This window comes from Callospermophilus lateralis, chromosome 19 (genome assembly GCF_048772815.1).
Source record: "Callospermophilus lateralis isolate mCalLat2 chromosome 19, mCalLat2.hap1, whole genome shotgun sequence".
NCBI lineage: Eukaryota > Metazoa > Chordata > Mammalia > Rodentia > Sciuridae > Callospermophilus > Callospermophilus lateralis.
In genome coordinates this window covers 28105195-28131720 of record NC_135323.1, presented here as the reverse complement: position 1 = coordinate 28131720, position 26526 = coordinate 28105195, and the positions used below count along the sequence as shown (strand labels likewise).

The 26526-nt window shown below is 48.3% G+C and overlaps 3 protein-coding genes across 10 annotated transcripts in view; 2 read left to right on the top strand and 1 right to left on the bottom strand.

Moving 5' to 3' along the window:
• The window catches only part of Styxl1 (serine/threonine/tyrosine interacting like 1), a 52351-nt gene extending 34329 nt beyond the window's left edge, over window positions 1-18022 (top strand). For all 5 annotated transcript variants that reach the window (XM_076840783.1, XM_076840785.1, XM_076840782.1 and 2 more), the window contains 4 exons: window positions 4888-5033; window positions 12840-12937; window positions 14499-14611; window positions 17798-18022. In XM_076840783.1, the coding sequence (XP_076696898.1) occupies window positions 4888-5033; window positions 12840-12937; window positions 14499-14611; window positions 17798-17929 (489 nt within the window). In that variant the 3' untranslated portion in view covers window positions 17930-18022. The remainder of the gene's footprint in view (window positions 1-4887; window positions 5034-12839; window positions 12938-14498; window positions 14612-17797) is intronic.
• A 1364-nt stretch (window positions 18023-19386) lies between these two features.
• Tmem120a (transmembrane protein 120A) lies at window positions 19387-24918 on the top strand. The gene is made up of 12 exons (XM_076840737.2): window positions 19387-19562; window positions 21036-21154; window positions 21304-21420; window positions 23068-23127; window positions 23290-23385; window positions 23474-23563; window positions 23652-23717; window positions 23807-23868; window positions 23968-24060; window positions 24190-24254; window positions 24343-24411; window positions 24485-24918. Exons 1-12 carry the CDS (start codon window positions 19482-19484, stop codon window positions 24596-24598), a joined length of 1032 nt encoding a protein of 343 aa, XP_076696852.1. The 5' UTR covers window positions 19387-19481; the 3' UTR covers window positions 24599-24918.
• Por (cytochrome p450 oxidoreductase) overlaps window positions 24900-26526 on the bottom strand; it is a 50826-nt gene continuing 49199 nt past the window's right edge. For all 4 annotated transcript variants that reach the window (XM_076840734.2, XM_076840732.2, XM_076840733.2 and 1 more), the window contains 5 exons: window positions 26316-26465; window positions 25855-26125; window positions 25636-25781; window positions 25447-25532; window positions 24900-25364 (listed from right to left, as the gene is read on the bottom strand). In XM_076840734.2, the coding sequence (XP_076696849.1) occupies window positions 25220-25364; window positions 25447-25532; window positions 25636-25781; window positions 25855-26125; window positions 26316-26465 (798 nt within the window). In that variant the 3' untranslated portion in view covers window positions 24900-25219. The remainder of the gene's footprint in view (window positions 25365-25446; window positions 25533-25635; window positions 25782-25854; window positions 26126-26315; window positions 26466-26526) is intronic.

Here is a 26526-nt window from a genome sequence, read left to right as displayed (position 1 = left end):
GTATACAAGCTTTCCCGATGTCCTCTCTCCTCCCCTGAGATAATAGCACCTAGGATTTGGGCTCAGCAAGTGCCCACCAAGTGCAGCTCCCTGTTCCTGGGGGCCTCCCTCTGCTGGCTTTTCAGGGTGTGGAGAGATTGGTGTCTTCTCTGAGCTTCTGCTGCTAATAACTCGCCTCACACACCTTACTGACAGCTCTAGTGAGGTGTAGCTGACATGCAATGAATGGCACGTTTAAAATGAAGTATGGTTGGTTTTAATACGTGTGTGCAGTGACTTTCCTAGATTTGGAGGGGAGGGGCTTGTGGAAGCTACGAGGGCTGGGTGGGCAAGTGGTAACCCTGCTTGGTTATGGCTCTTTAGAATGGGGTTGCCTAGCATTTGCCTCTCCCTGTCATAGGACCTTTGCCACCAATTTAGGAATAAAGGTGAAGGTTCTACTTGCTACATGTTCTTTACCATAGGTGGGGGTGTCCCCATGCTTCCCTAGGAGCTGCTTCTCTGAGGGAAGGTGGTGGCCAATTATTAAGGCTCTGAGATTGCCTTCCACTTTATTTTTTTTTTTTAAAGAGAGAGGTGAGAGAGAAAGAGACAGACAGAGAGAATTTTTAATATTTATTTTTTAGGTTTTTTTTTTTTTTTTTTTTTTTTGGCGGACACAACATCTTTGTTTGTATGTGGTGCTGAGGATCGAACCAGGGCCGCACGCATGCCAGGCGAGCGCGCTACCACTTGAGCCACATCCCCAGCCCCTGCCTTCCACTTTAGATGGAGCAGCTTATAGTGACTGCCCTGTGCTGGTAGGTGACCTTCCTTCAGTAAGAGCTCCCTCTGAGCAGAGGTGCTCAGGGACTGACAGATTTCAGCAGTCCATTGCTAGAGGCAGATGAGGACCCTCCACTGAGCAGTGCCAAGCAGAAGGTTGGCATGGTCACATTATACTTTGGGAAGCTCATTGGGAAGCAGATCAGTGGTCCCGAGTAGATTTGGGGAGCCCTGATGAGAGGCAGGGGAGAAAGACAGTCTGAGGACATTTAGGAAGCAGCATTGCTCAACTAGAGGACATGGGGGAGTCTGGAGACAGGAGGAAGGCCCTGGTGTTAATGTGGGTGACAGATGGGCCATAGTGTGGTTCATAGCAGTGGGGAGCCCCTGGGGGACAATTTGTGGGGCAGACAGCAGCCTCCATTCAGACTGCTCAGTGGAGATATCTTTTCTGTTTTATTACCTGGTATTAATGTGCATGCTTTGAGAAGATGAAATGTTTCTATCTGTGCCACACCCTCTTCCCAGCTCAACTCAGGTAACCACAGAAAGGGAGGCTGGTTTGCAGGAAGCAGGAGAGTTATGAGGCATGTGGTGGGTGCTGAGGCAGGTTGTTCTCTAGTGGGATTATAGGAATGTCACAGGGCTCCAGTGAGCCAGGTACCCTGGGTGGAGTCGCAGGGCTCTGGGACGTGGCTTGTAGTGGCTTCACCTGGGGTGGGAGGGACATGATATGCTGTATTCCCAGGGCTTTGAGGGACTGGTGCTGACAGGGAGGTAGCCTGAGGGTTTTGTTTTTTTTTTTTTTAAATTTTGAGAAAAAGGAAAAAGAAGGTTTATTGCTTTGCTAGCAAAGGAGAAACACAGGGGACTCCTGTCCCAAAGACTGTGATTCTGCCCATAAGTAGGAACAGGGGGCTTTTAAAGAGGTGATTCAGAGAAAATGAGTTTAGGGAGGAGAGATCAGGGAGAAGATCAGGAAGGAGAAAGTTCGGGAAAATAAGAACAGGAAGGGGTTGGGCTTGTGGCTCAGTGGCAGAGCACTTGCCTCCCACATGTGATGCACTGGGTTCAATCCTCAGCAGCACATAAAAATAAATAAACAAAATAAAGACATTGTGTCCATGTATAACTAAAAACAAAAAACAGAAAAGAAGATCAGGGAGGAGAAGGTCAGGAGGAGAAGGTAAGGGAAAAGAAAAAATATGTAAATTTCAAAGCCACAAGGGATATGGTCACAGTATCAAGTGAACCCTTGTTACATTTCCCTACTGTCAATTTCTAGCTTCCATTTCTATGGAAAGCAGGTGACAACATCTTCCAGCTATTTACTGCTGAACAGGGGCAAAGTTGGGGGAAGTAACCCAAAGTTCTTATTCTCTGTCAGGTGTAGGGGGTGGACAGTTAGGGCATTCAGCATCAGAGCAGTCCAGAGGTCCACAATGGCAGTTGGCAGGTGACTGGACAAGGTATACATAAGGCAGGGATCTTGCCAAGACAACAATAAAGAGCAAAGCATTCATTACATTTTTGTAAATAATTAGAACAAAAGCAATTAGTATTTCATCCAGTCTCTGAAAACCATGAGGACTGTAATTCATACACTATCAGTGAAAAATGGATTAGTTCATCAACGGATGTTAGGAAGATTTGTAGGTTTTTGAAGTCAGACTCAAATTAACTCAGGACAAATTTGGGACTCTTACGATCATTACTATTATTCACTCTCACACAAGAATCCTTCCTTTATAGCCTCCAGCTGTATTTACTTTTGGAAGGGTTGACACAAATATACATCTTATGTTACATTTTTAAAAATATATATTTATTTTTTCATTTTTTAGTTGTGGATGGATAATGCCTTTATTTATTTATCTTTATGTGGTGCTGAGGCTTGAACCCAGTGCCTCACACATGCAAGACAAGTGCTCTACCACTGAGTCACAACCCCAGCCCTTATGTTACATTTTTAAAACCATTGTTTTTACGTTTAAGTATCCAGGTAGGACTGTGCTTTTAGTCTATACTCTCTTGCTAGGTGTTTAAGACCAAGTTGGCCAAAACTGACCCTGTTCCTATCTACTCTTAAGAGTCAGCATGGGCTGGGGATGTGGCTCAAGTGGTAGCGCGCTCGCCTGGCATGCGTGCAGCCCGGGTTCGATCCTCAGCACCACATACAAACAAAGATGTTGTGTCCGCCAAAAACTAAAAAATAAATAATAAAAAAATTCTCTCTCTCTCTCTCTCTTAAAAAAAAAGAGTCAGCTGAGATTCCTCAGGGATCACTCCTGGGGACATGTGTGAAGGCTCTTGGCTCCATTAGCTTTCCTCTACAAGTGGTGCCACTTGCCAGGATGGGTTGGGGTCTTTCTGACCTATATGGCTTATCTTGGAAGCATCAGGGACATTTCCATCTCCAATGACCCTCTTTTTGCAGAATGTGCACTGGTTGGCTTCCTGTTCTATAGGGTCCTCTCTATCTCCAGGTCACCAGAGTTACATGGACCAAAGAGGGGTCACATCATTCTACATGTCCTGGCTGACCTTAGAGGGCAAGGTCCAAAATATTGGCTACTTTTTTCTTGGCCCTTTTACTTCCTTGCCTTTGGTCTCCAAGGTTTTGGTTTTAAACATCCAGCAAGCCAGTTTTACCAGACTTAAAGAGGGAGTAACAGGTCATAACTTCAATATCTATAATTTTACAGGTACCCCTTTCATTTAATTTGGGTCAGTATTAGTACTGGAAGTCAGCATTATATAGTATCTGTCCTACGTAGCCCCAGGTATTTAAGTCATTACTTCTGATTCTGATTTGGTACCAAAGGACTATGGAAGAGATTTTGACTGCCAATCACACAGGCCAGGGTCTCCCTTGGAGGTATGACGGGGAAGTGGTGCAAGTCAGAGCATGTGGGGAGCTTGGTGGCAGTGAGGGCAGGTTTCCTTGTGTAGGGCCTCTTCTAGCTGGCCATTGCTGGTGGACACCAAGTTTCCTAGAGAGGAACAGCAGGCGCAGCTGCAGGCACACTCTGTCCTTTGTACCCTTCCTTCATGATGCACTGTGAGGGACAGTGCTTCTTAGAACTCTCTTTGGGAAACATAGAAATAATCCTCTGTTTCTTAGTGATTCAAAGAAACCAAATTATTTTTTAAATTGTGTGTTTCTAATTGACACATAAAATTAAAAAAGCATACTAGGTGATATTTTGATATACAATATATGCATTATATAATATTTAATTCAAATAAAACATCTTTTTCCTTGAAGATTTTTCATTTCTTGTGGCAAAAAAACATCCAACTCTTCCTAGGTTTTTGAAATATACAGCACATTATAGTTAGGTGGTCAACCACTGTACAGAGGCACCCCAGGACCCTTTGCTCCTGTTCAGCTCTAACTAGTGCACATGGATCAGTTTTGCCCGCCTGCCCATCCCCCCTCCCCCTCACCCCCATCCCCCACCAACCCCATAACTGCCATTTTACTCTTCACCTCTGAGATCAGCTTCTTCAGAGTCCACCTAGGATTGAGACCATGTGTACCTCACTGTTCTGTGCCTGGCTTATTTCACTTAACATAATGTCCTCTGTTCTATTTATGTTGCCGCAGTCAAATTTTCTGTCACATTTATGGACCCTGAATTTAAATGGTTGTCTTATCCTCTCGGCCCCACTGACCATTCGCCTCCTTCATCAGAACACATTTTCTAATGGCAGATAGGCACAATGTGGAGAGTTTTATTGTGTCTTTAAGATGTTTAAATTCTGATGTCCCCCATTGTAATAAAAGTTCTGTTCCTCCCCACCCCACCCCCAATTGGACACATTTTGGGTTGTGGAAGTTCTGCACCACAAGGTCCTCAACTCCAGCCTTTGTGCATGTGACCAGGTGCAAATGGTTGCCAGGGAGAGTCGGTGCTGAGAACTAGCGTGGCATCGTGATGCTGTAGCCAGTCCTGATGGGACAGCCCTCTCTCTCCTCATGTGAGCTGCTATTTGCCAGTCTTTATGAAAATCCAGATCTCAGTATCATCCACTGTCTGCTGAAGAGATTTCAAGAGATGAAAAGTTCCCTTCCAGAGGGCCCATGCTCACAGCAGTCCTTCTCTTTCCCCACTCCAGGAACTAGATGCATTTCAGCCGTATCCTGTTGAAATAATTCCTGGAAAGATCTTTCTGGGAAATTTCAGTCAAGCCTGTGACCCTCAAGTGCAGAAGGATTTGAAAATCAAAGCACATATCAATGTCTCCATGGAGATGGGACCCTTGTAAGTAAATGAGACACTTTTTTTAAGGGTATCATTTATTTATACACATTTCCTAGTGCCATGCATTTGTAGAGTTGAAAGGGCTCTTAGCAGCCAACACAAACTGGAGCAGAGTTAGCATGGCCTTCGCCTGTGCCTCGCATGGCTTTGGCATCCTCTGCCCCCTGAGTCCTCACACTCGTCCTGTGAACCTCACCATGAGTGGTGCTTTCCAGGTCTTTAACATGGTGTTATGAAGCATCTTGGTCTACTCGGCTTGGCCTGACTCGGGAACCTGTGAGAAATGCCTCTGTGCTTTGGCATTTGGTACCAGGACACACATGCCCATGCAGGCTCATCCTTGTTCACTGTGCAGGAAAGCCCTCACTAGCCCTGCTGGCCAGCCTCTGTTTTCTGACTGTGTCTGGTCCTGGTCACCAAGACCTAGAATTCTCTGCTTTCAGCTCCTGATCAAAATGGAAATAATACAAGAATTCAGCAAGGCATCTGATAACAAAAATGTCATATAAAGGGGCTAGGGTTGTGGCTCAGAGATAGAGCACTTGTCTAACATGCGTGAGGCTCTGGGTTCGATCCTCAGCTCCACATAAATATAAAATAAAGATATGTGTCCACCTATAACTAAAAAATAAATATTTAAAATGTTATATAAAATCAATCAATTAATTCAACTTATGAATGTAGAAACATAATGAAACATGAAAGATCCATCTTTACAATAAAAACTAAAAGTTATGGGGCTGGGGATGTGGCTCAAGTGGTAGTGCGCTCGCCTGGCATGCGTGCAGCCCAGGTTCAATCCTCAGCACCACATACAAACAAAGATGTTATGTCTGCCGAAAACTAAAAAAAAAAAAAATTTAAAAATTCTCTCTCTCTCTCTCTCTCTCTCTGAAAAAAAAAAAACACTAAAAGTTATAAGATTCCTAGGAATAAATTTAAGAAATATGCAGGGCCTATGTAAATAAGACAATTTTTTTTGTGTGTGTGTGACACTGAGGGTTGAGCCCAGGGGCACTTGACTACTGAGCCACATGCCCAGCCCTATTTTGTATTTTATTTAGAGACGGGGTCTCACTGAGTTGCTTAGTGTCTCACTTTTGCTGAGGCTGGTTTTGAACTCGTAATCCTCCTGCTTCAGCCTCCTGAACTGCTGGAATTATAAGCATGCACATCCAGCCATCTCCAGCCTTTTAAATTTGTTTGTTTGTTTTTGAGACAGAGTCTAAGTTCTTGGCTCTTGCCTTGAACTTGTGATTCTCCTGCCTCTGCTGTTGCTAGGATCACAGATACACATCACCATGCCTGGCTAAGGAAACTAAAGGATGTAGAAAAAAGAGGGCATCAATGATGGGAAAGACTGTTGGATAAGAAACCTAATGTCATGGGTGATGTCAACTGCCTAGGAATTCATCTAAAAATTCAAAAAGATCTGAGCCAAAAAGCAAGTTATTTCCTAATTTGCTTTTTGGCTGAGATCTTTATAATGCCAACTCAAAGTTGGATATCTATATGATATATTCTTCAAGAATATAAATGAGACTACTTTCCATTTCTGACCAGATGAAGTAACAAGGACCAAATTTACTCCCCCACCTTAAATAACTGAAATAAAACATACAGAACAGGGTTTTTGGACAATGGCTAACTAACAACACAGGACAGTTTTCTCAGGCATACAAAAGCTGAATGAATTCATCATCAACAAACTTGCACTACAAAAAAGTTAAAGGAAATCTTTTGGGCAGAAAGAAAATGATACCAGATGGAAATCTGAATCTCTATAAAAAGAACAAAGACCACCATAAGTGATAATTATGTAGATAAATATAAGATACTTTCCCTCTTGTTTAAAAATCTCCTCAATAATCAGTTAATGATGTGTTCTATAAACTCTAAAGCAACTGCAAAAAAATAAAAAATATAATGAATGAAATAATACAGGAAAAATAGAATCATAATAACCCAGAAGAAGACAGAAAAAGAGGAAAATGGGAATAAAGAAGAGATGAGATCAATAGAAAACAAATATCAAATGATAGATTTAAACTCATATCAACAATCACATTTAGTCTAAAGATTCCAGTCAAAAGGCAGAGATTATAGATTGCCTAAAAAAATGTACTTCAAATATAAAGTAAAAGGATGTAACAAGATATTCTAGACTGAGACAAATTTTAAAAACCTCTAGTTGCTATATTATTATCAGAAAATTCAGACTTCACAGCAAAGTATACTACCCAGAGATGAGGGGAGTCATTTCATTATGAGAAAGTGGTCAATTAATCTAGACTTTAGATTCTAGAGAAAAAAATATTCTTTTTTAAAAAAATACTTATTTTTTAGGTGTAGATGGACATAACACAATGCCTTTTATCTATTTATTTTTTTTTATGTGGTGCTGAGGATCGAACCTGGGTCCAGCCCGTGCTAGGCGAGCGCTCTACCGCTGAGCCACAATCCCAGCCCAGGAAAAAATATTCTTAAACATGTATGTACCTAATGAAGGAGTTTATTTGATCCCTATAGATCCATTATAGATCCTACTTTTAAAATAACTTAAAATAAAGGAGTTCAAAGTACATGAAATTAAAACTATTAAAATGTTTTGGAAGGAACTGAATGCAGTGGTGCACACCTGTTATACCAGTGACTCAGAAGGTAGAAGATATTACAAGTTTGAGGCCAGCCTCAGCAACTTAGGATCTAAACAAAATTTTAAAACTCTGTCTTAAAATGAAAAAAAAAATTAAAAAATGGCTGGGGATGTAGCTCAGTGGCAGAGTCCTCCTGGGTTCAATCCCAAGTAAAAAAACTGAAAGAGATACAACAATCCACAATTATAATCAGAAATCTCAGAATATCAATAATTGCTACAACAAGTAAATGGAAGATAGGTTATAATTTCAAAGACTAGAAGAATGTAATTGTCCAACTTTACTTAATTGACAATTGTAAGATGTTTCACACAAAATTAGTAATGTTCTTCTAGTCTTTGAATATCTTTTTTTATGCTAGAACCATTTTAATATAATTATACATAGCTGCCAAATCCAGGAAGAAAAGATTTATGCACATATAACTTCCAGTTAACATTTGCATGCATAAACAATGATCTCAGTTTAACAACTCATCAGGGTCAGAGCAATTTACCAATGTTTCTTTACTTCTAGGCTTACCAACAATAAGATACAGATGAATTAATGTCCTTTTTTTTTTCTTCAGACATTTTGTTGTAAAGTTTTAGTGCAGCTCACCTCCAGCCAAAAGTAATGTTTTTAAATCAGTACTCAATTGCTTTGAATTTTGCTTATAATTATCACCTATTTAATCACTAAGAATTCCTAGAGAAGTGGAGTTCAAGGCTGCATACAGTAACAGGAGATCATAGTTTTGAAGTCTAGCACAGATTGAAAACCACAGATGTACCATTTATATAAGACACACACTGTTTGTTGAATATCTTCTTACTGTTGAATATCTTCTCAATAAGAACATGGAATATTTTTTGTCAGGGTACCCTGTTCTGGACCACAAAACAAACATTATTAAACCTAAAAGGATTAAAGTTTTAAAAATTATGTTCTATGACCCTAATGGAATTAAATTAGAAATCAATAACACAGATATCTGGGGAAAATCCCAAACACGTGGAAATGAAATAACACACTTTTAAGTAGCATATGTGTCAAAAGAAATTAAGGGGAAAATTAGAAATTATTTTGAACTGAATGAAAATATAAACAACACATGGCAAAAATTGTGCATGCAGCCAAAGCAATGCTAGAGGAGAATTTACAGCCTAAATGCCTATGTTAGAAAAGAAGAACCTCAAATCAAGGAACTTCCACCTTAAAATTTTAAAAAAGTAAGCAGGGGGAATGAAATAATAAGGAATAGAAACAAATGAAAAAGAAAACAAAACAAATAGGAAAATCAATGAAGTCAAAAGTTGTTTCTCAAAAAAAAGTTCTCTGAAAAATCAATAGAATTGGTATATCCTATAAAACTGATTGGAGTAGACAGAAGACAAAAATAACATTATTAAGTTAAAAGAGACCATCATTATAGATCCTACCAATATCAAAAAGTATTCTTAGGCACTTATCCCAGAGAAAGGAAAACTTACATTTATACCAAAAGCTGTGCATCTATATTCACAACAATTGTCCAGCTAAGTAGTTTGAAAAGCTGTAGTGTGTACATACCATGGAAGACTCCTGCTGATACGTGCCACAACTTGGATCTCCTGCTTGGATCTCTATGGAACTGATACTGAACACAAAACAAAACACCAAATCTGAAAAGTTACTTACAATATTCTATTTATATAGCATTTTTAATAGAACAAAATTTTAGAAATAGAGGATAGATTAGTGGTTGACAGGGCTTGGGAAAGGGCTCTAGCATGTTGGTTATCAGAGGGCAATAAAAGGGATCCTTGGTATTTCTTGACCTATGGGAGATTCAGGAACCTACATGAGCAATAACTTTATAAATAGAGTGAACTACAGACAGACATACACCTGCATGGATGCAAGTAAAACTGTAGAAAGCTGAATAAGATTGACAGGTTATATCAGCATAGTATCCTGCGTGTGATATTATAGTCTTGCAAAATGTTACTGCTGGGGAAACTAAGTGAAGTGTACAGGGCTCTCTATTATTTCTTAAGACTGCATATGAATCTACAGTTATCTCAAAGTTTTTAATTAAAAATATTTAGAAGGACTGGGGTTGTAGCTCAGTGGTAGATTGCTTGCCTAGCATGCATGAAACACTGGGTTAAATCCTTGGCACCATATAAAAATAAAAAAGGTGTTGTGTTTACCTACAACTAAAAATATATATTAAAAAATTTAGAAAATGAACAACTTTATGCCAATAAATTTGAAAATATAGAGTAAATGAACAAATTCCTTGAAAGAGTCAAGCTCAGTTAGAAAATAGATTATCAGGGCTAGGGATATAGCTCAGTTGGTAGAGTGCTTGCCTCATATGCACAAGGCCCTGGGTTCAATTCCCAGCACCATAAAAAAAAGAGAAATAAATAAATAAATAATCAGAATATCCCTCTATTAGAGAAATTGAATTCACAGTTAAAAACCTTTGTACAAAGAAAACATCTAGGCCCATATGCCTTTATTGGTGAAATAATAATTTCACAAAAACTCTTTAAGAAAATAAAGATGTGCTGGGTGTGGTGGTGCATGCCTATAATCCCAGCAGCTTGGGAGGCTGAGGCAGGAGGATTTTGAGACTAAAGCCAGCCTCAGTAACTTAGGCAGGCCCTAAGCAACTTAGGGAGACCCTGTCTTTAAAAAAATATTAAAACAGCGCGTTGGAATGGATCCCCAATAAACCCCCTTCTGCAATTGCAAAAAAAAAAAAAATATTAAAAAGTGTGGGGGATGGAGCCACATGGTTAAGTCACATGGGTTCAATTCCCAATACCAAAAGAAAATAAAGATGAGAGAACTCTTTCTAATTCATTTATGAGATACATCATTATTTGAAACTCAAACCTACAAAGACTTTACAAGAAGGGAAACTACAGACCAATATCCCTATGAATATAGGCACAACAATTCTTAACAAAATTTTTGTAAATTGGATTCTGAAACATCTAAAAATGATAATATCTCATGACCAATTGTGCTTGTTCCAGGAATGCAAGGTTGGTTTAACATTGAAAACCAAAGGTAATGCACCGTATTAACAGACTGGGAAAGGAAACATCTTCAAGTGGAGAAAAGTTGCACTCTGTAGTTGCTGAATCCATATATAAGTGTGTATTTAAATATATATGTATAAAATATAAAAATCAGTAACATGTGGTTCATAAAATAATCAACAGTTTTCAGGAGACTAAAATTATATTAGCTTTCTTTCAACCACTGAGGGATTGAGATTGATGATTAATTTAAAAATATAATTAGAAAATCTCTAGAAATCTATAAATAAATTTCTAAACAGCCAATGAAGCAAAGAACTCACAATGGAAATTAGGAAATATTTTCAAATACATGATAATGAAAATACTATGTATCAATTTGTGGAGTGTAGCTAATCTGTCATTAGAGGGATATGTACAGCTAGGAATGAATACACTTATTACAAAGGGAAAAGGTTAGAAATCAATGAGTTAAGCATTTATCTTAAGAGAGGAACAGGAAATTAGACCCAAATGACAAAGGGATAATAAAAAGAGATTATTGAAATAGCAACAATAAAAGAGGATCAAGAAGGCCAAATAGTTTTTTTTTTAATAAAATCAATAAACACTTGGCAAAGAGAGCAAAGGCACAAATAACCAGATGGCAAGAGAGAGCCCATGTCCTGTACCTACTCTAAAAGATCTAAGAGACGTTACGGAAACTTTATTATGGTAAACATAGATGAACAAATTTTAGAAACTCCCTGTCAAAACTGACATCAAACAAAATTTGAGTAGTATAAAGAACTAGTGAACATTTCCACAGACAGAATTCCAGGTCTAAATAGTTTCAGTGATTTAATTTTACTTAATATTTAAGGAGGAAATTAGGTCAATATTAAGGTTTTTTTTCCTTTTTAGAGAATAAAAAGAACAACTATCAACTTAGTTTATGAGACCAGCATAATTTTAAGTTCATAACCTAAGATGCTATAATGCAAGAAAATTATAGACTAATTTTCCTTGTGAATATAGATGTAAAAATTCTAAATAAAATATTAGCACACTGAATATGGTGAGATATGAAAGGATAATACATGGTGAGGAAGTTGGGTCTATTCCAATGATATGAAGTTGCTTTAACTTCTGGAGAATTCACAGCTTACCAAATCATTAACATAGAGGAAAAAAAAACAATTATTTCAATAGGTACAGATAAAGTATTTGGTAAGATTCACTATACATTCCTTTTTAAAAAAAAAAAAAACTTTATTTTTATGTGGTGCTGAGGATCAAACTCAGTGCCTCACGCATGCTAGGCGAGCGTTCTACCTCTGAGCCACAAATTCAGCCCTCACTATATTCTTAATTTTTCTTTTCAGTACTGGGAAATGAACCCAGGGGTGCTTTACCATGAGGCACATCCACAGTCCTTTTTAAGTTTTGAGACAGAGTCTAGCTAAGTTGCTCAGGGTCTTGCTAAATGGCCAAGTCTGGCCTTGAACTTGTAATCCTGCCTCAGCCTCTGGAGCCGAGCCACTGGGATTATAGACAAGTGCCACCGCACCCAGCTTCACTATGAATTTGTAATTTTTCTTTTCAGTATTGAGGATTGAACTCAGGGGCACTTTATCACTGAGCTACATTCCCAGCCCTTTTAATTTCAATTTTTTTTTTTAATTTTGAGAGAGGGTCTTGCTCAGTTGCTTTTAACTGCTGAGACTGGCCTTGAACCTGTGATACTTCAGAATGCTGAGCTTATAGGTGTTCACCACTGTGTCCCACTCATAATTAAAAAAAAAATTCTTGGAAAACCAGGAATAGAATGGAACTTTCTTGATCTAATTTTTAAAAAATATACAAAAGTCTCTGCAGCAGGCCTGGGGTGCCAGTGTAGCCCAGTAGCAGAGCATTTGCCTAGTGTAGACAAAGCCCTGGATTTGATTCCAGCACTGGAGAAAAAAAAGATCTGTAAGTAACCATCACATTTACTGGTGAAATGTTGAAAGTTTTCTCTCAGCTTCTGAACAAGACAATGATGCCACTATTTCCATTCCTACTTCCTGGCATCTTTCCCCTGTGGACCCGCTGCTGAAGTTGAGGGGAAGCCACAGTGGGCTATGTGCTGGTGACCTGTGTTCTTTGTTTAGTTTTGCAGGTGACCCTGACAACCTTCTGCACATCCAGATAGAAGATACCCCAGACGTCAAGATTATTCCCTTTTTACGTCACCTCTGTCACTTCCTTGGTAAGAGCCTTCCCTAACCAGGAAGCAATTAGCCTGGGAGGCAGAGGGACTACAGTACCTCTTCCACATGCTTATCCCTGATCTCGACTCCCCATGCTGAAGACAGAGGAGGTAGGGGCCAGCACATGCCTGGCCAAATGTGGACAACTCAGGATGAGTCCAGCTTCTCAGGATTTCCATTAGATGAGTGGGGGTGGTGTTTCCCTTGGGAGCAGTGGGCTCCAGTGGGAGTACCAGGTTGCAGGTTGAGCAGCCCTGGTGAGGCTGCCATAGCCCTTTGAGGCTATTTGAAAGTATGGGTGCTGGCCGCCACATGTGATCGTGTCTGTGGAGGACCTAGAAGTGCATCTTCAGACCTGAGGGTGCTTCATCTGCACCCTCAGGTCTGGCCAGCAGGATGTGGATGGAGGGAGGAACACTCGGAACCTCCCAGCCCTGATTGCTGCATCTCTCCATGTGGGCTCCCTGCCACCTGTTGTCCTCCTGCCACACGCAAAGCAACACCCACCAGCTGCTTAAATCATCCAGGGTGGATTGTGTGGTCGTTCCCAGGGCATAGGACTATCTGAGGAAAGCAAGGTCCCTGGAGAGCAAGGCTGGGTCAGGGCAGAGGCCCTCCCTGAAGTGCCTGCTGACACCACACAGCCCCCAGCCTGAGCAATTGGGGCTGACAATGGAGCCCAAATGCCCATTATTAGCCCAGCAGATTGCCACTTTCACTCAGCTAGGATCCGAGACTGAGACTCCCCGTGTATCCCACCATGAGGTGGCAGAGTCTGCAGCACAGAGAGACCCACCCTGCTGGGTGGCTCTGGGCCAGCCTATCACTGATGCATGCCTCAGTCTCATGTATGTGAATAGGCAGTCGGCCTTCATCATCCCAAAGTTCTCCTCCAGCTCTGACAGCCTGGCTTTGCACATGGTGTGCTCATCTTTAGTTCTTGGGTTTCCCAGGCCAGCCTGCAATGACAGTTTAAACTCCCCCACTCCCTGGGCAGGACTCCCAGCCTTGGGGTTATGTGATTGTAGCTGGCTTTTCTATGCCAGGCAATGGGTCTCAGCCTCCCAGGTGGCTGGGATTGCAGGTGTGTGCCGCCACATCTGGTGCACAGCATAGGGCAGAATAAAACCCCATTTTCCAGATAAGGAAACTGTGGTTCAGAGTAACTTGCCCAAGCCCCACAGAACAGTGAGTGACAGAGCCAGGATTCACACCCCCTGCATTGCCTCAGCTGGCACCTGTGTGTCCTTGGGGCATCGTCCTATCAGCATTAGGCCAACTGGCAACAGCTTCCTGGGCTAGAATCCTGGAGAGCCAGGAAAAGATTTCACCTGGCAGTGCCAGTTAGCTCTTGAATGTCCAGTTAGGTCTGAGGGCCCCCCGTTTGCTAGACAAGCTGTGTTGGGAAGTCGTGAGACTTGCCCAGGCTTGACATACTGTTCCATACTCATGCTTGAACTATGGGCACAGCGAGGCCAGTCTCTGATAGCCACCCAGGTTCCAGGTCCATGGGGAAGAGGGCTCTGCACAAGCCCACCTCTTCCTTCCTTCCTTCTGCAGAAATTCACCTGGAGCTTGGCTCTGTCGTTCTGGTCTTTTCTACCCGGGGCATCAGTCGAAGTTGTGCGGTCATTGTGGCCTTCCTCATGCACTGGAGAGAGGAGACCTTGCAGGTATGTGTTCCTTGAGACGGGCTTGGGCCACAACCACCCTAGGTGTAGAGTCAGGGCCAAACCTGGGAGAAATAGGGCCTGGCACTACTGTGGGGCCCCAATTGTGGGATGGGGAGGTGGGGAATCAGGAGGGGAACTCCAAATCAGGGTGTTTCCCAGCAAGTGGCACCCAAGGATGGGTCCCAACGCTGCAGGCCAAAGCCTGGTATACAGCACTCACAGAACATAGGCCAGGCTGAGAGGCAGCACCAGCTCTGTGGCTCCCCTGCTGCCCGTCTGTCCCCGAGGTTGGTTTGGGTTTGTTCAAAGAAACATGAGTGGAGTCACAGAATTGCAGCACTGGCCAGGCCTCAGTGGGCACCCATGTCAATCTTCCTCACCGGGGTGGGAAGGGAGGAGGGCACTGTTAAGGCAGACCCACGGAGATTCGGGCATCTGACTCCCAGGTAGGGCTCACCTGGGGGCCTGCCCTGGGGAGGGGATCCTTGCCTGTCCATGGTCTCAGAGGGTTTGGGTAGGAGCTGAAAACTCCCCATGTGTGTTTGGGGGAAGGGCAGGGGTAAAGAATAACCATGGTTTTGGGTATTGACCCAACGTGCTCTTCAGGAAGTTGCAGCCTAGAATGCCTTGGCTATCCCATAAGTCCACTTCAAGGCATGTACGTCAGAGAGCAGAAGACAGGGACTCAGATATGTGCACACCCACGTTCACAGCAGGACTGTTCACAATAGCTGAAAGGTGGAAATGACACAAACGTCTGTGGACAAACACAAGGAAACACAAAATGTGACATCTCCATATAGGAAAGAGTCAGCCTTGCAAAGGAAGGGAATTCTGCTGCGTGCCACAGTATGGGTGGGCCTGGAGGACACTGCTCCATAAGGCAGGCCGGTCATTAAAGGACTAATACCTAGGATTCCCCCTGGTGTGAGGTACCTAGAGTATCAAAATCAGACAGGTGAATAGCAGTTGACACGGATGTACCCAGGGAACAAGTGGGATGGGGAGTCGATGTTTAATGGGGTCAGAGGATCAGTTTGGGAAAATGAAGATGTTCTGGAGATGGAGCGGGTGACAGTTGCATAGTAGTATGAACATACTAGGCGCCATGGAACTGTATAGCCCTAAAGGTGGTTAAAATGGTGAACTTTAAGTTCTGTATAATTTACCACAATTGAAAGGTGTCTTTTTTTTTTAATATTTATTTATTTTTTTAGTTATCGGCAGACACAACATCTTTGTTAGTATGTGGTGCTGAGGATCGAACCCGGGCCGCACGCATGCCAGACGAGCCGCTCGATCCACATCCCCAAACCTGAAAGGTGTCTTTTTAAAATAGTATTTTTAGTTGTAAAAAGACACAGTACCTTTATTTTATTCATTTTTATGTGGTATTGAGGATTGAACCCAGTGTCGAGCACTTGCCTAGCATGTATGGGACACTGGGTTCTTTGTACAATTTTTTTTTTTTTAATTTGGGGAATTTTAAGATTTTTCTATTTCTACAAAATATGCCATTGGGATTTAATAAGGATTCTTATATCTGTGGATTATTTAGGCAGTATGGACATCTAGACCACAGTAAGTTTTCTATAACATTGGATATGTTGCCATTTAATTGTATCATCTTCAATTTCCTTCTACAATGCTTTTTGTAGTTTTTGGTATGTCTCTCACCTCTTTGGTTAAATGTTTTAGTCTTTTTGATGCTATTGTAAGTGGAATTGTTTTCTTAATTTTTTTTGAATTGTTCATTGTTGGTTTGTAGAAATTTAACAAACTGATGTGCTAATTTTGTTATCCTGCAACTTTGCTGGATGCATTTGCTCTGGATGTGTAAGATTTTAGAAAATTTCTACATGAGATTAATGTTATCTTCACATGGAGTGCCGCAGTCTGGCTGGGCACAAATGCTGGGCACAAATAACTGCCACAAAGTACTTGTAGGTTCAAAACGGCAACTCTTTATTGCCAAACTCCACCAGCACTCCACACACACTCCCTGGGAACACTCTCACCCTTCACTGGGGTCTGCGGGGTGGAGGGTGAGAGTGTTCCTGTGAGAACTCCACAGGAACTCCAAAGTAGCAGCCTGAGGCAGCAAAAGCAAGAACTCCAAAGTAGCAGCCTGAGGCAGCAAGAGCCGCTGGACAGTAAAGGTCAAATATATAATTGAATACATAGCTTAACATAACCATCATCATCTCAATGGCTGCTAGTGTCATCTCTCAACCATTCCCTCTGGCAATATGCCATGCTCATCCTGACTCAGCTGTGGCCCTCAACAATGGAGATAATCTTTTTTCTTTCCAATTTGGGTGTCTTTTCTTTCTTGCCTAATTGCTCTGACAGCTCCTTGCAGTTCTAACAGAAGGGGTGAAAGTGGCCCTGTGCCGTGTTCCTCTAAGTGCTCCTCTCGGGAGAACCTCTCCATCTTTCTCCTTTGAGTGCGATGTTAGCAAGGGCGATTTTCATAAGTGGTCTTTATTAGGTTTAAGCAGTCTTCTTCTTAGTTTCACCATTTCCCCTTTTGCTTTTCCCCTGTCCTCAATCCGGATGGAGACCAGCTCCATGCCTTCTTTCTAACCCTGAAGGAAGGCAACTTTAATCTTCCTTCTTCAAAGAATTTGACCTCGTCCTCCTCCCCTTTCCAGGAACCCATCCAGTGACAATGCAAACCTTTGTTGAGCCTCTCTGCACCAGGCTTGGGTGTGTTGTGTTCACCCTACTTTTTTTTTTTTTTTTTTAAGAGAGAGTGAGAGAGGGAGAGAGAAAGAATTTTAATATTTATTTTTTAGTTATCGGTGGACACAACATCTTTGTATGTGGTGCTGAGGATGGAACCCGGGCCGCACGCGTGCCAGGCGAGCGCGCTACCGCTTGAGCCGCATCCCCAGCCCGTGTTCACCTTACTTGGTGGAAGGTTTCCATGTGTTGTCCCAGCATTCACAGCAGCTATCTGAAAAAGGAATGATTTGTCCCTCTATTCAGAAGTGCCAAGAGGCTTGCCCAAGGTGCGGCCAGCTCCCTCCACTGCTTGCCCTACTGAGCCATCACAGGCTGCTGCGGTATCTAGCTCTTAAACCATGTTGTGTGCCCCTGGGCAAGTGCTTCCTATCTCTCCCGAGCTGGATCTGATCCAGGGCCCATGACCAGTCCTGACATCTCCTTTCTGTCTGTTCACAGAGGTCCTGGGCCTATGTCAAGAAGTGCAAAAATAACATGCGTCCAAATTGGGGATTGGTGACTCAGCTGTCGGAGTGGGAGAAGATTGTCCTTGGAGACACTGTCACAGACATTTTCAATCCACCATACTAATCTCTGAGGCCCAGAGATGGGCACTGAAGAACCTTCCTTGGGACCTTTGTGGGCAGAGGGCAAGCATGTGTACCCAGGTTGGTGTGGAAAGAAAAGGCCTGTGCTGCCTGCAGCCTCACTCGGACTGGTGCACTGGTTCTTTCGGGCTCCTGTTCACTCACTGTGGAGGCGCTTCTGCTAAGCTTAGGACAGCCCATATCCCTGGGTGCCTTGGAACACTCCGCTGCCCTCCTAGAGTTTCCTCTGGCCACCTAAGGGGCTGCCATACACACCCTGTGACTTGGATCCTTCAGAGCTTTCCTGGGAGGTGCTCGGTGTTGGTCCATAGGGTGTCACAATAGCCAGCCACTGACAGGGATTTGGGCTGGGGTAGAGCTCAGCTGGTAGAGGGCTTGCCTCGCATGCACAAGGGCCTGGGTTCAACCCCCAGCAACAACAACAACAAAAAAGAAAATAGATGGGGATTCTCCCATCCCCAGAGATGCCAGGCCTAGCCTTGGCCCTTTGCCTCGTGCCTAGGCCCAGTGCTGTGACCCTCCCAACCCCTGTCTATCACTTGGCACTAATGGCCTTTCTCTGTTCCCACCCCCACTCATTGCTGTTCTTGCGAAAGACTTCTACCTCTCCCAGCCCCTGCACCCAAGTTCCTAGAAAATTCCTCAGATCTTAAAGGGAGGTGTTTTCCCCGTGCACTTGCTGGCAGCAACCGCAGAACAACCTGAGGATTAGGAGAGGGCATGTACAGGGGACCAGGGGACGGGTGGGGCATTCAGGATGCCCATCAATGCAGGGGCTTCCCTAAGTTTATTCAGCAAACATGCCCACAGCCTCCTAGCACTCTCCAGAATGGGCTGGAGGTGCCGGGATGAGGGAGGTGCCTTCAAGGAGGAGTGGGCTTTGCCAGAGGGGGGAGAGCTTTTCAGGCAGCACCCTCTGTCAGTCTGGGGTGCACTAAGCCTGGATGGCCGCAGAGCTTGCTGTCTGGCAAGGGACCTCCTGCGAGGCAGGGACAGGGTGGGGAATTAGGCTTGTGCTTTAGGAAGGGCAGCTAGTGGCTATGTGAAGGACAGTGGAGGTGAGCCTTGAGGCAGAAAGGAGGTGACAAAAAATCCTAGCAAGAGAAGACTCTGGGAATCCCTTCCACCAAGAGGCGCCGTTTCCCAAAGACGAAAAGTGTTTAAGGTCGGTGTCACCTCTCTGGGTCTTGGTTTGCTCCCAGCACCGCGGGCTGGGGCACTGCAGGAAGCACCACGGCATGCAGTTGGCACGGCAGGTGGAACCCCCAGCCAGGGGCCGCAGCCACCTTAGCCACAAAGCTGGCCTAGAGTCGTGGGGTGAGACGCCCTTCCAGTGCGTGGCCCCGCCCCTGATCGTGATTGGCTGTTGTTGGGGGCGGGGCCAGCGCGCGGCCCGCGCCAGGTCTTTCTCTATTGGTGGTGGTGGCGGCGCGAGCCCGGAAGCGGACGGGGGCGGAGGCGGAGGCGCCTTGGGCCGGCTGGGGTTGCGGCGCAGTCCTCAACTCGCTGCTCCTGCGGCCCGCGGAGCGGCAGCCATGCAGCCCCCGCCCTCGGACCCGCTGGGCGACTGCCTGCGGGACTGGGAAGATCTGCAGCAGGACTTCCAGAGTATCCAGGTAGGCTCCACTCCCGTCACCCATTGACTCTGAGCCACGTCTCTCTGGCTGAGGTCAAGGGTCGGGCAGCACTGGGTCAGGCAGGCAGGAGATTGGGGTCGGGGGTCTGGAGCCTGGCGTTGCTCCCGAGGGTGGCAAGGCCTCGGGTCCCAGTCTCCCCAGCTGGCCCCTCCCAAGTGTCCGGTTACAGTCCACTGTGCTTTGGCCGGGACCCCACTGTGCTAGGTGACTTCGACCTCCCGCGAGGGCATGGAAAGAGACGGGACCCTGTGTCCGCCCCCGCCCTTTGCATTTGGACCCGAACCCCATCCTCTCCCAGGAGAGCAGCTGCCCGAGTCAGAGCCAGCCGGCCCGTATTCTGGATCTGTCACTCCACGAACATCCCGTTCCCACCCTCGGCATCTCCTGTCATAGTGCCTTGGGGGAGTGATGTTTAGGTGAAGTTCCTGGCCAGGGTGGGGGGGCTGTCCCAGGTGGGCCAGCATTTAACAGGGGAAGGGAGAGCAGGGCTGACAGGCTGTGGCTGCTTGGGAAAGTGAGGGGAGCAGTGGGTGGGACCAGACCCTGCAGGGACCTCCTGGCTCTGGCGGGGATTGGAGTCTCTGAAGCCACTGGGAAGCTGCAGGAGCAGTTGTCTGGTTGGAGTTTGTATATGGCCAGCTGTCCTGGGACCCAGGCAGCAGGAGATTGCTGGCTTTGACCAGGAAGGAGAGGGTGGTGACTGTGCCTGGGCAGAGGTGGCACAGATCTGGGTCTGAGGGGGGTGTGGTGGCCCACAGACCGAGTGGAGCCCAGGCCAGTTGGAGACTTGGTTAGACCTTTGCCTCTCCTGGCCTGATTCCCGCCTTTTCCCTTCTCCATGGCTGCCCCCAGACCAGCCCCACCAGCTGCCACCAGTGTTCTCCCTGGAGTCCTGAGCAGCCATCTCCCAGCCTGGCTGCCTCCGCTGGCCTCAGCCACTTGCTGTCCCCACACTGCCTCTTGCCCAATCTCTAGACTGCGCCTTCTTGAGATTCACCCACCAGGGCAAAGTGCTAAGGGAAGCCTCAGGCCAAAGGTGCTGGGGCAGGGGAGGGGACTGGCCTCAGGGCAGGAGGTGCAAGGCTGAAGCCTGATGACCTTTAACCTGGGAGAAAGCATCCAGAATGCCCTAGCAAAAGGCACTGTGGATGCCTGACCACTGTCCCCCCCACCCCTGCCCAACATACACATACTTCCCATCCTTGCAAGTTGGGTAGGCAGGAGGGACTGAGAGGGCCTGAAGCCACCCACTTGGTCCAGAAGGTGGACCTGTGACCTTAGAAACCAGACTCAGGACAGAGAGCCTGTGGAGAGGTGGGGACCACAGGAAGATGTCCTGCGACCAGGAAAACCTTGAGGGGGGAATGCCTTGGGAAAGCACAGGGGGATCCCTGGTGGAGACAGTGAGCCCATGTGTCCCAACCAGCCTGCACCTTGTCCCTTCGGCCCCAGGAGACTCACCGGCTGTACCGCCTGAAGCTGGAGGAGCTGACCAAGCTACAGAACAACTGCACCAGCTCCATCGCCCGGCAGAAAAAGCGGCTACAGGAACTGGCCCTCGTCCTGAAGAGGTGGGCACCTGCCAGCGAGGCATGGGGGGCTGGTGTTGCCCCCCAGGGGCAGCACAGTCTCTCCCCTCTCTGGGTCTCACTGCCCCTTCTGCCCCTCTGGGGTGGGCATGGCGCCTGCTTGCCCCTGCTGACTCTGGCTCCACCTGCAGATGCAAACCCACCCTTCCGTCAGAGGCCATGGGGGCCGCACAGGAGCTGGAGAACCAGATGAAGGAGCGCCAGGGCCTCTTCTTTGACATGGAGGCCTATTTGCCCAAGAAGAACGGGTGAGCCCAGGCCAGCCCCAGCTGCCACCACTCCTGGGAGGGAGGGGCTGAGGCCAGATGCCGCCTCGCCTCTTTTTGGTCATTCAGTCAGCCTTAGCCAGAGCAGTCAGCACAGTCCCCACACTGTGATGGGCCCTTTGTGGGGAAGGACCTGGTGTAGGGGTATGGTAAGGGTCACCTAACCAGCCCAGGCAGTCAGAGAAAGCTTCCGTGTCTAGGGGATGCTGAGCTGTCTTCAAGGATGAGAGGTAACAGTGGATGACTGCAGAGGCCGGGAACAAAATGAGGTGGCAGGGTTTGGGGTCTGGGTGAGAGGGTGGAGTCCAGGGGTGCCAGTGCAAGACTCTGAGCCAGATCTCCCCAGGAGACTGAAGGCTGAAGGCATGGGGGCAGGTTTCTGGAAGGCAGGGAAGCAGGTTAGTGGGCTGAGGAAGGGAGGGAGGGGAGTGCTTCTGAGGCCACAGGACCTTGGAGAGCCAGTTGGTGGCAGGGAGGGGTGGGAGCTGATCTTGGAGCTGGTGGGAGAGCTGAAGGGGGAGCTGGCATGGCTGTGTGGAAGGAGAGAAGTCACTCGAAAGTATCAACTAGAAGTCAGGAGGGTGTCTGGGAGGCTTTGCCTTGGGCACACCTGTTACTCTCTAGGTCGGAAAGAGCTGGGCACGTCCATGGGCAGGGGCAGGTAGTGACAGAGGAGGCGCCTGGAGAGACAGAAGGGTGCATGTGGGCCTTGCTGGTGCAGGATGCAGAGGCACAGAGTCGTGCAGGTGGCTGGCAGTGGCTAGCCGTTTGCAAGAGGCGGCTGCTGGTTGAGGGAGCCGGTTGAGGGAGCAGCTGGGGCTGGAGGCTGGGTGCTGGGCGAGGCTTTTCTCTGGTGTGGTCAGAGTCCCCCCAGTAAGCTCTTTTGCAGCCTCAGGCAAATCCCTTCATGGGGAGGTCCACAGGGTCTGAGCAGGAGCAGGAGCCCTGTTAGGGCAGCTGCTCTGCTGTCACGCCTGGGAGCTCCTCAGCAGAGGACAGATGAGCCTCGTTGGGAGGTGATGGAAATACAGGGAGGCTGTGGTTCAGGGGGTGGCTGGGAAATGGCTGCACGGTGAAGGAGAGCATGTGGACTCCTGGCCTGGACAAGGACTGGCCAGAGTGCAGGGCCCTCAGGGAGGGAGGGGTCTTCGTGGTGTAAGGAAACCAATGGGAATCAGAGCTTTTGGGGGTCAGTACAACCAGAGGCTGGAGTTTCTGAGGGAGGCTGTCGTGGACTGGGAGGACATGTATGGTCATGGTGTGGGGCCTGAGTGGACTCAGAGCTGAGGTTCCTGGGGTCCAGATAGCAAGAAACTTGTGACAGTGACAAGAGTTGACTTCATACAGATGGCAGATCCACCATCCAGAACCGAGGAGTGATCGGGGATATGAGGTCTGAGTGGGAGAGCCAGGCTTCTTGAGGCCTCAAGGCTGGGAGGCCGTGGACAGGATGTGGCAGGCTGGGGACATTGGTGTACTCCAGGTCAGGATTCCGGAGCAGGCTGGGCTCCGAGTGGAGGTGGCCTACAGCACCCCAGGGTTAGGACTCTTAATGCAGGGTTATGGAGAAGACAGCTGGGTGGAGGGGACCCAGGGCCAAGGCCTCTCAGCCCCTCTCCTTTTCTCTAGGTTGTACCTGAGCCTGGTTCTGGGGAATGTCAACGTGACACTCTTGAGCAAGCAGGCCAAGTACGTGGCTAGTGGGCTGGTCTTGCCTGGTTCCCTTGCCCTGACTGCCCTTGGCTCAGCCTCGGGACTCCAGGCTTCTCTGGTGCCTGCCTGTGCCCTCCTTGGGTCACAGCAAGGGGGACCCCATGGGCATGGGGGACCCCCACATGTATGTGTCCCCAGGTTTGCCTACAAAGACGAGTACGAGAAGTTCAAGCTCTACCTCACCATCATCCTCATCCTCATCTCCTTCACCTGCCGTTTCCTGCTCAACTCCAGGTGAGTGTTCTGCCACCTGGGTGCAACCTTGCACCCTCCTGGGCTCTGACACCAACCCTCCTACCCTTTCCTTCCCTCCCCTCCCAAGGGTGACAGATGCGGCCTTCAACTTCCTGCTGGTCTGGTACTACTGCACGCTGACCATCCGTGAGAGCATCCTCATCAACAACGGCTCCCGGTGTGCAGGGGTGGGCCTGGTTCTCAAGGGCTGCCCTGGGATGGGAGGCAGGGACAGGGACAGGAAGGACAGTGGCTCCCCCCTACAGGATCAAAGGCTGGTGGGTGATCCATCACTACGTGTCCACGTTTCTGTCGGGCGTCATGCTGACGTGGTAAGTGGCCTGGTTCTGGTGGGAGCTGGGACAGGGCCAGAGATGGCACCCTGGGCTCCCTCATTGCCTGCCCTCTGCTTTCCCCTTAGGCCCGATGGTCTCATGTACCAGAAGTTCCGGAACCAGTTCCTGTCTTTCTCCATGTACCAGAGTGAGTGTCTCGGGGCTTCCTGAGCTCAGGAGGTGTGCATGCGCGGGAGGGGCAGGAAGACCCCGCCTGCAGCCCAGTTCTGAAGCCCGCTCTCCCCAGGCTTTGTGCAGTTCCTGCAGTATTACTACCAGAGCGGCTGCCTGTACCGCCTGCGGGCCCTGGGTGAGCGGCACACCATGGATCTCACCGTGGGTGAGTCGGCCAGGCCCTGCTCTGCAGCCCTCTGGGTATGGGGGGGGGGGGCGCAGGAATTTCCCCTTCCTTCTGCTCCTGGCCTGAATGGTGTCCCTTGTTCTTTTGCCCTGGCCCTTCTCCCTGCAGAGGGCTTCCAGTCCTGGATGTGGCGGGGCCTCACCTTCCTGCTGCCTTTTCTTTTCTTCGGACATGTAAGTGGCACGGGTGTCCCCAGCTGCCCTAGTCATCCCCGCTCTGGCGGCCCTGGGTTTGCTGAGTCCAGCTAGCTTTTCCTCTCAGTTCTGGCAGCTTTTCAATGCGCTGACCTTGTTTAACCTGGCTCGAGACCCACAATGCAAGGAGTGGCAGGTGAGCAGGGTCCAGGGGACAGCTGGGAGGGCCCAGCCACACAGGCTCTCAAGCTGACTCTGGCCCCCTGCAGGTGCTCATGTGCGGCCTCCCCTTCCTCCTCCTCTTCCTGGGCAATTTCTTCACCACCCTGCGGGTTGTGCACCAGAAGTTCCACAGCCAGCAGCGCAGGAACAAGAAGGAGTGAGCAGGGCCTCCACCTGCTGGCCCCAGAGGGGCCTCTGACCCGTGTGTGGCAGAAGGGTGGGAGGCACCCCTGTGCGTATGGGGTGCCTTCTGCTCTCCTGGGCTTCGTGGGCTCTGTGGGCCCTGAGGACGACCTGGGCCCCGGCTGCGGGAGCTGGGCGCCAGGGCCTCAATAAAGGGAGCGAGACAGAGGCGGCCTGACGGATGTGTTCTCCCACAGGGAGGCTGGGCTCCTGCTGTATCTGGGGTCTCTGTGTAGGCCCAGGGGACACCCCAGGGCTGCTCAAGCAATATCAGGCAAATACAGAAAACAGAACTTTATTCCAAGGGCCAGAAGTTATTTAAAATTATTTACACTCATTCAAAATCATGTGGGGGCCACCAGCTGAGAGAAGGGCCCCTTCTGTACAGCTGCCGAGGGCCTGGGGTGTCACCAAGTGTGGGACCCCGTCCCCCTTACCATGTGCCCTGGGGTTGGGCTACCTCACAGGCCTGGCCTGGGTTGCCCCTGTCCATGGACCTGCCTGCAGTGGCCAGCCCAGGCAGAGACCACCAGGCGGCTGGCAGAGGGAGAGGAACGTGATCATGGGGACAGTCTGTGGGTGCGAGGGGCAGGGGCCGCCTAGCTCCACACATCCAGGGAGTAGCGACCCTTGGTCATCAGCTTTTTGATGTAGTCCACAGCCTGGGCATGCTCCATGGCTCCGAGCTCAGCCACAATGTCACAGAAGGTGTTCTGCACGTCCCTGGCCATGTTCCGAGCATCCCTGGGAGGAAGGAGGTGGCGGTAAAGGCTGGGCAGGCACCACCTGGGAGTGGACAGGGCCTCATCTCCCTTCTCCTACTCACCCACAGACATAGATGTGGGCACCCCCGTTGTGGATCAGCTCCCACAGGTGCTCCGCGTCCCTCTTCAGCAAGTGCTGCACATAGACCTGCAGGCAGGTGGGCGGCCTGTGAGGGCCAGGGCGCCCCAGCCACCTCCTCGTTTGGCGGCTGTGCCCGGCCCAGCCCCCACCAGTACCGCCCACCTCTCACCTTGTGGGCCTGCTCCCGGGAGAAGGCCACGTTGAGCTGGGTGAGGGCGCCGTCCTTGTGGAACTGGGCCAGCTCCTCGCGGTACAGGTAGTCCTCATCCGCCCGGCGGCAGCCATAGTAAAGCAGTGTCTCCCCCACCTCCTTGCCTGGGCAGAGGCGGCCAGGGTGAGGGGGCTCCCTGCGGCTCCTCGTTCCACCCCATCCCATCCGTCTGCTTACCCTGCTGCCGCAGCCAGGCCCGCTCCTGAATGAAGCCGATGAAGGGGGCAACCCCAGTGCCAGGGCCCACCATGATGACAGGCGTGGTGGGCTTGAAGGGCAGGCGGAACTGGGACTTGCGCACAAACATGGGCACCAGGGCCCGGCGGCCATTCTCCCCAGCAGGCTCTTTGGCCCGCAGCCAGCTGGTGGCCACACCTTTGTTGACACGGCCGGACTTGGTCTCATATTCCACAGCCACGGCACAGATGTGCACAGAATTGGGGTGGACCTGGAGGGAAGGCTGGTGTGAGTGGCAGCAACATGGAGGCCCCCTGTCCTGGAGGGCCCAGTCCTGGCACCAAGCCTTATCCCACCCTTCTAGCCCATGCCCCCTCAGGGTCTCCTTGCCAGCAGCTCTCCTGGCCCTGAGGGTCAGAGCTGGGGAGAGGCAGGCAGTCCCAGGCTCTATCCCACCTCACCTTGGAGGACGAGGCGATGGAATAGTAGCGGGCCTGGAGCCGAGGCAGCAGCTCACACAGGTGGTCGATGGGGGGCCGCAGGGACGGGTAGTCTTGCAGGATGGCCAGGATGTGCCTCCGGGCCTCTACCACCCAGCTCAGGTACAGTTCCTGCCCAAGACCGAGGAACGGGAGGAGTGGATCGGTGCAGGTGGAAGCTGGGGCTGAGGGG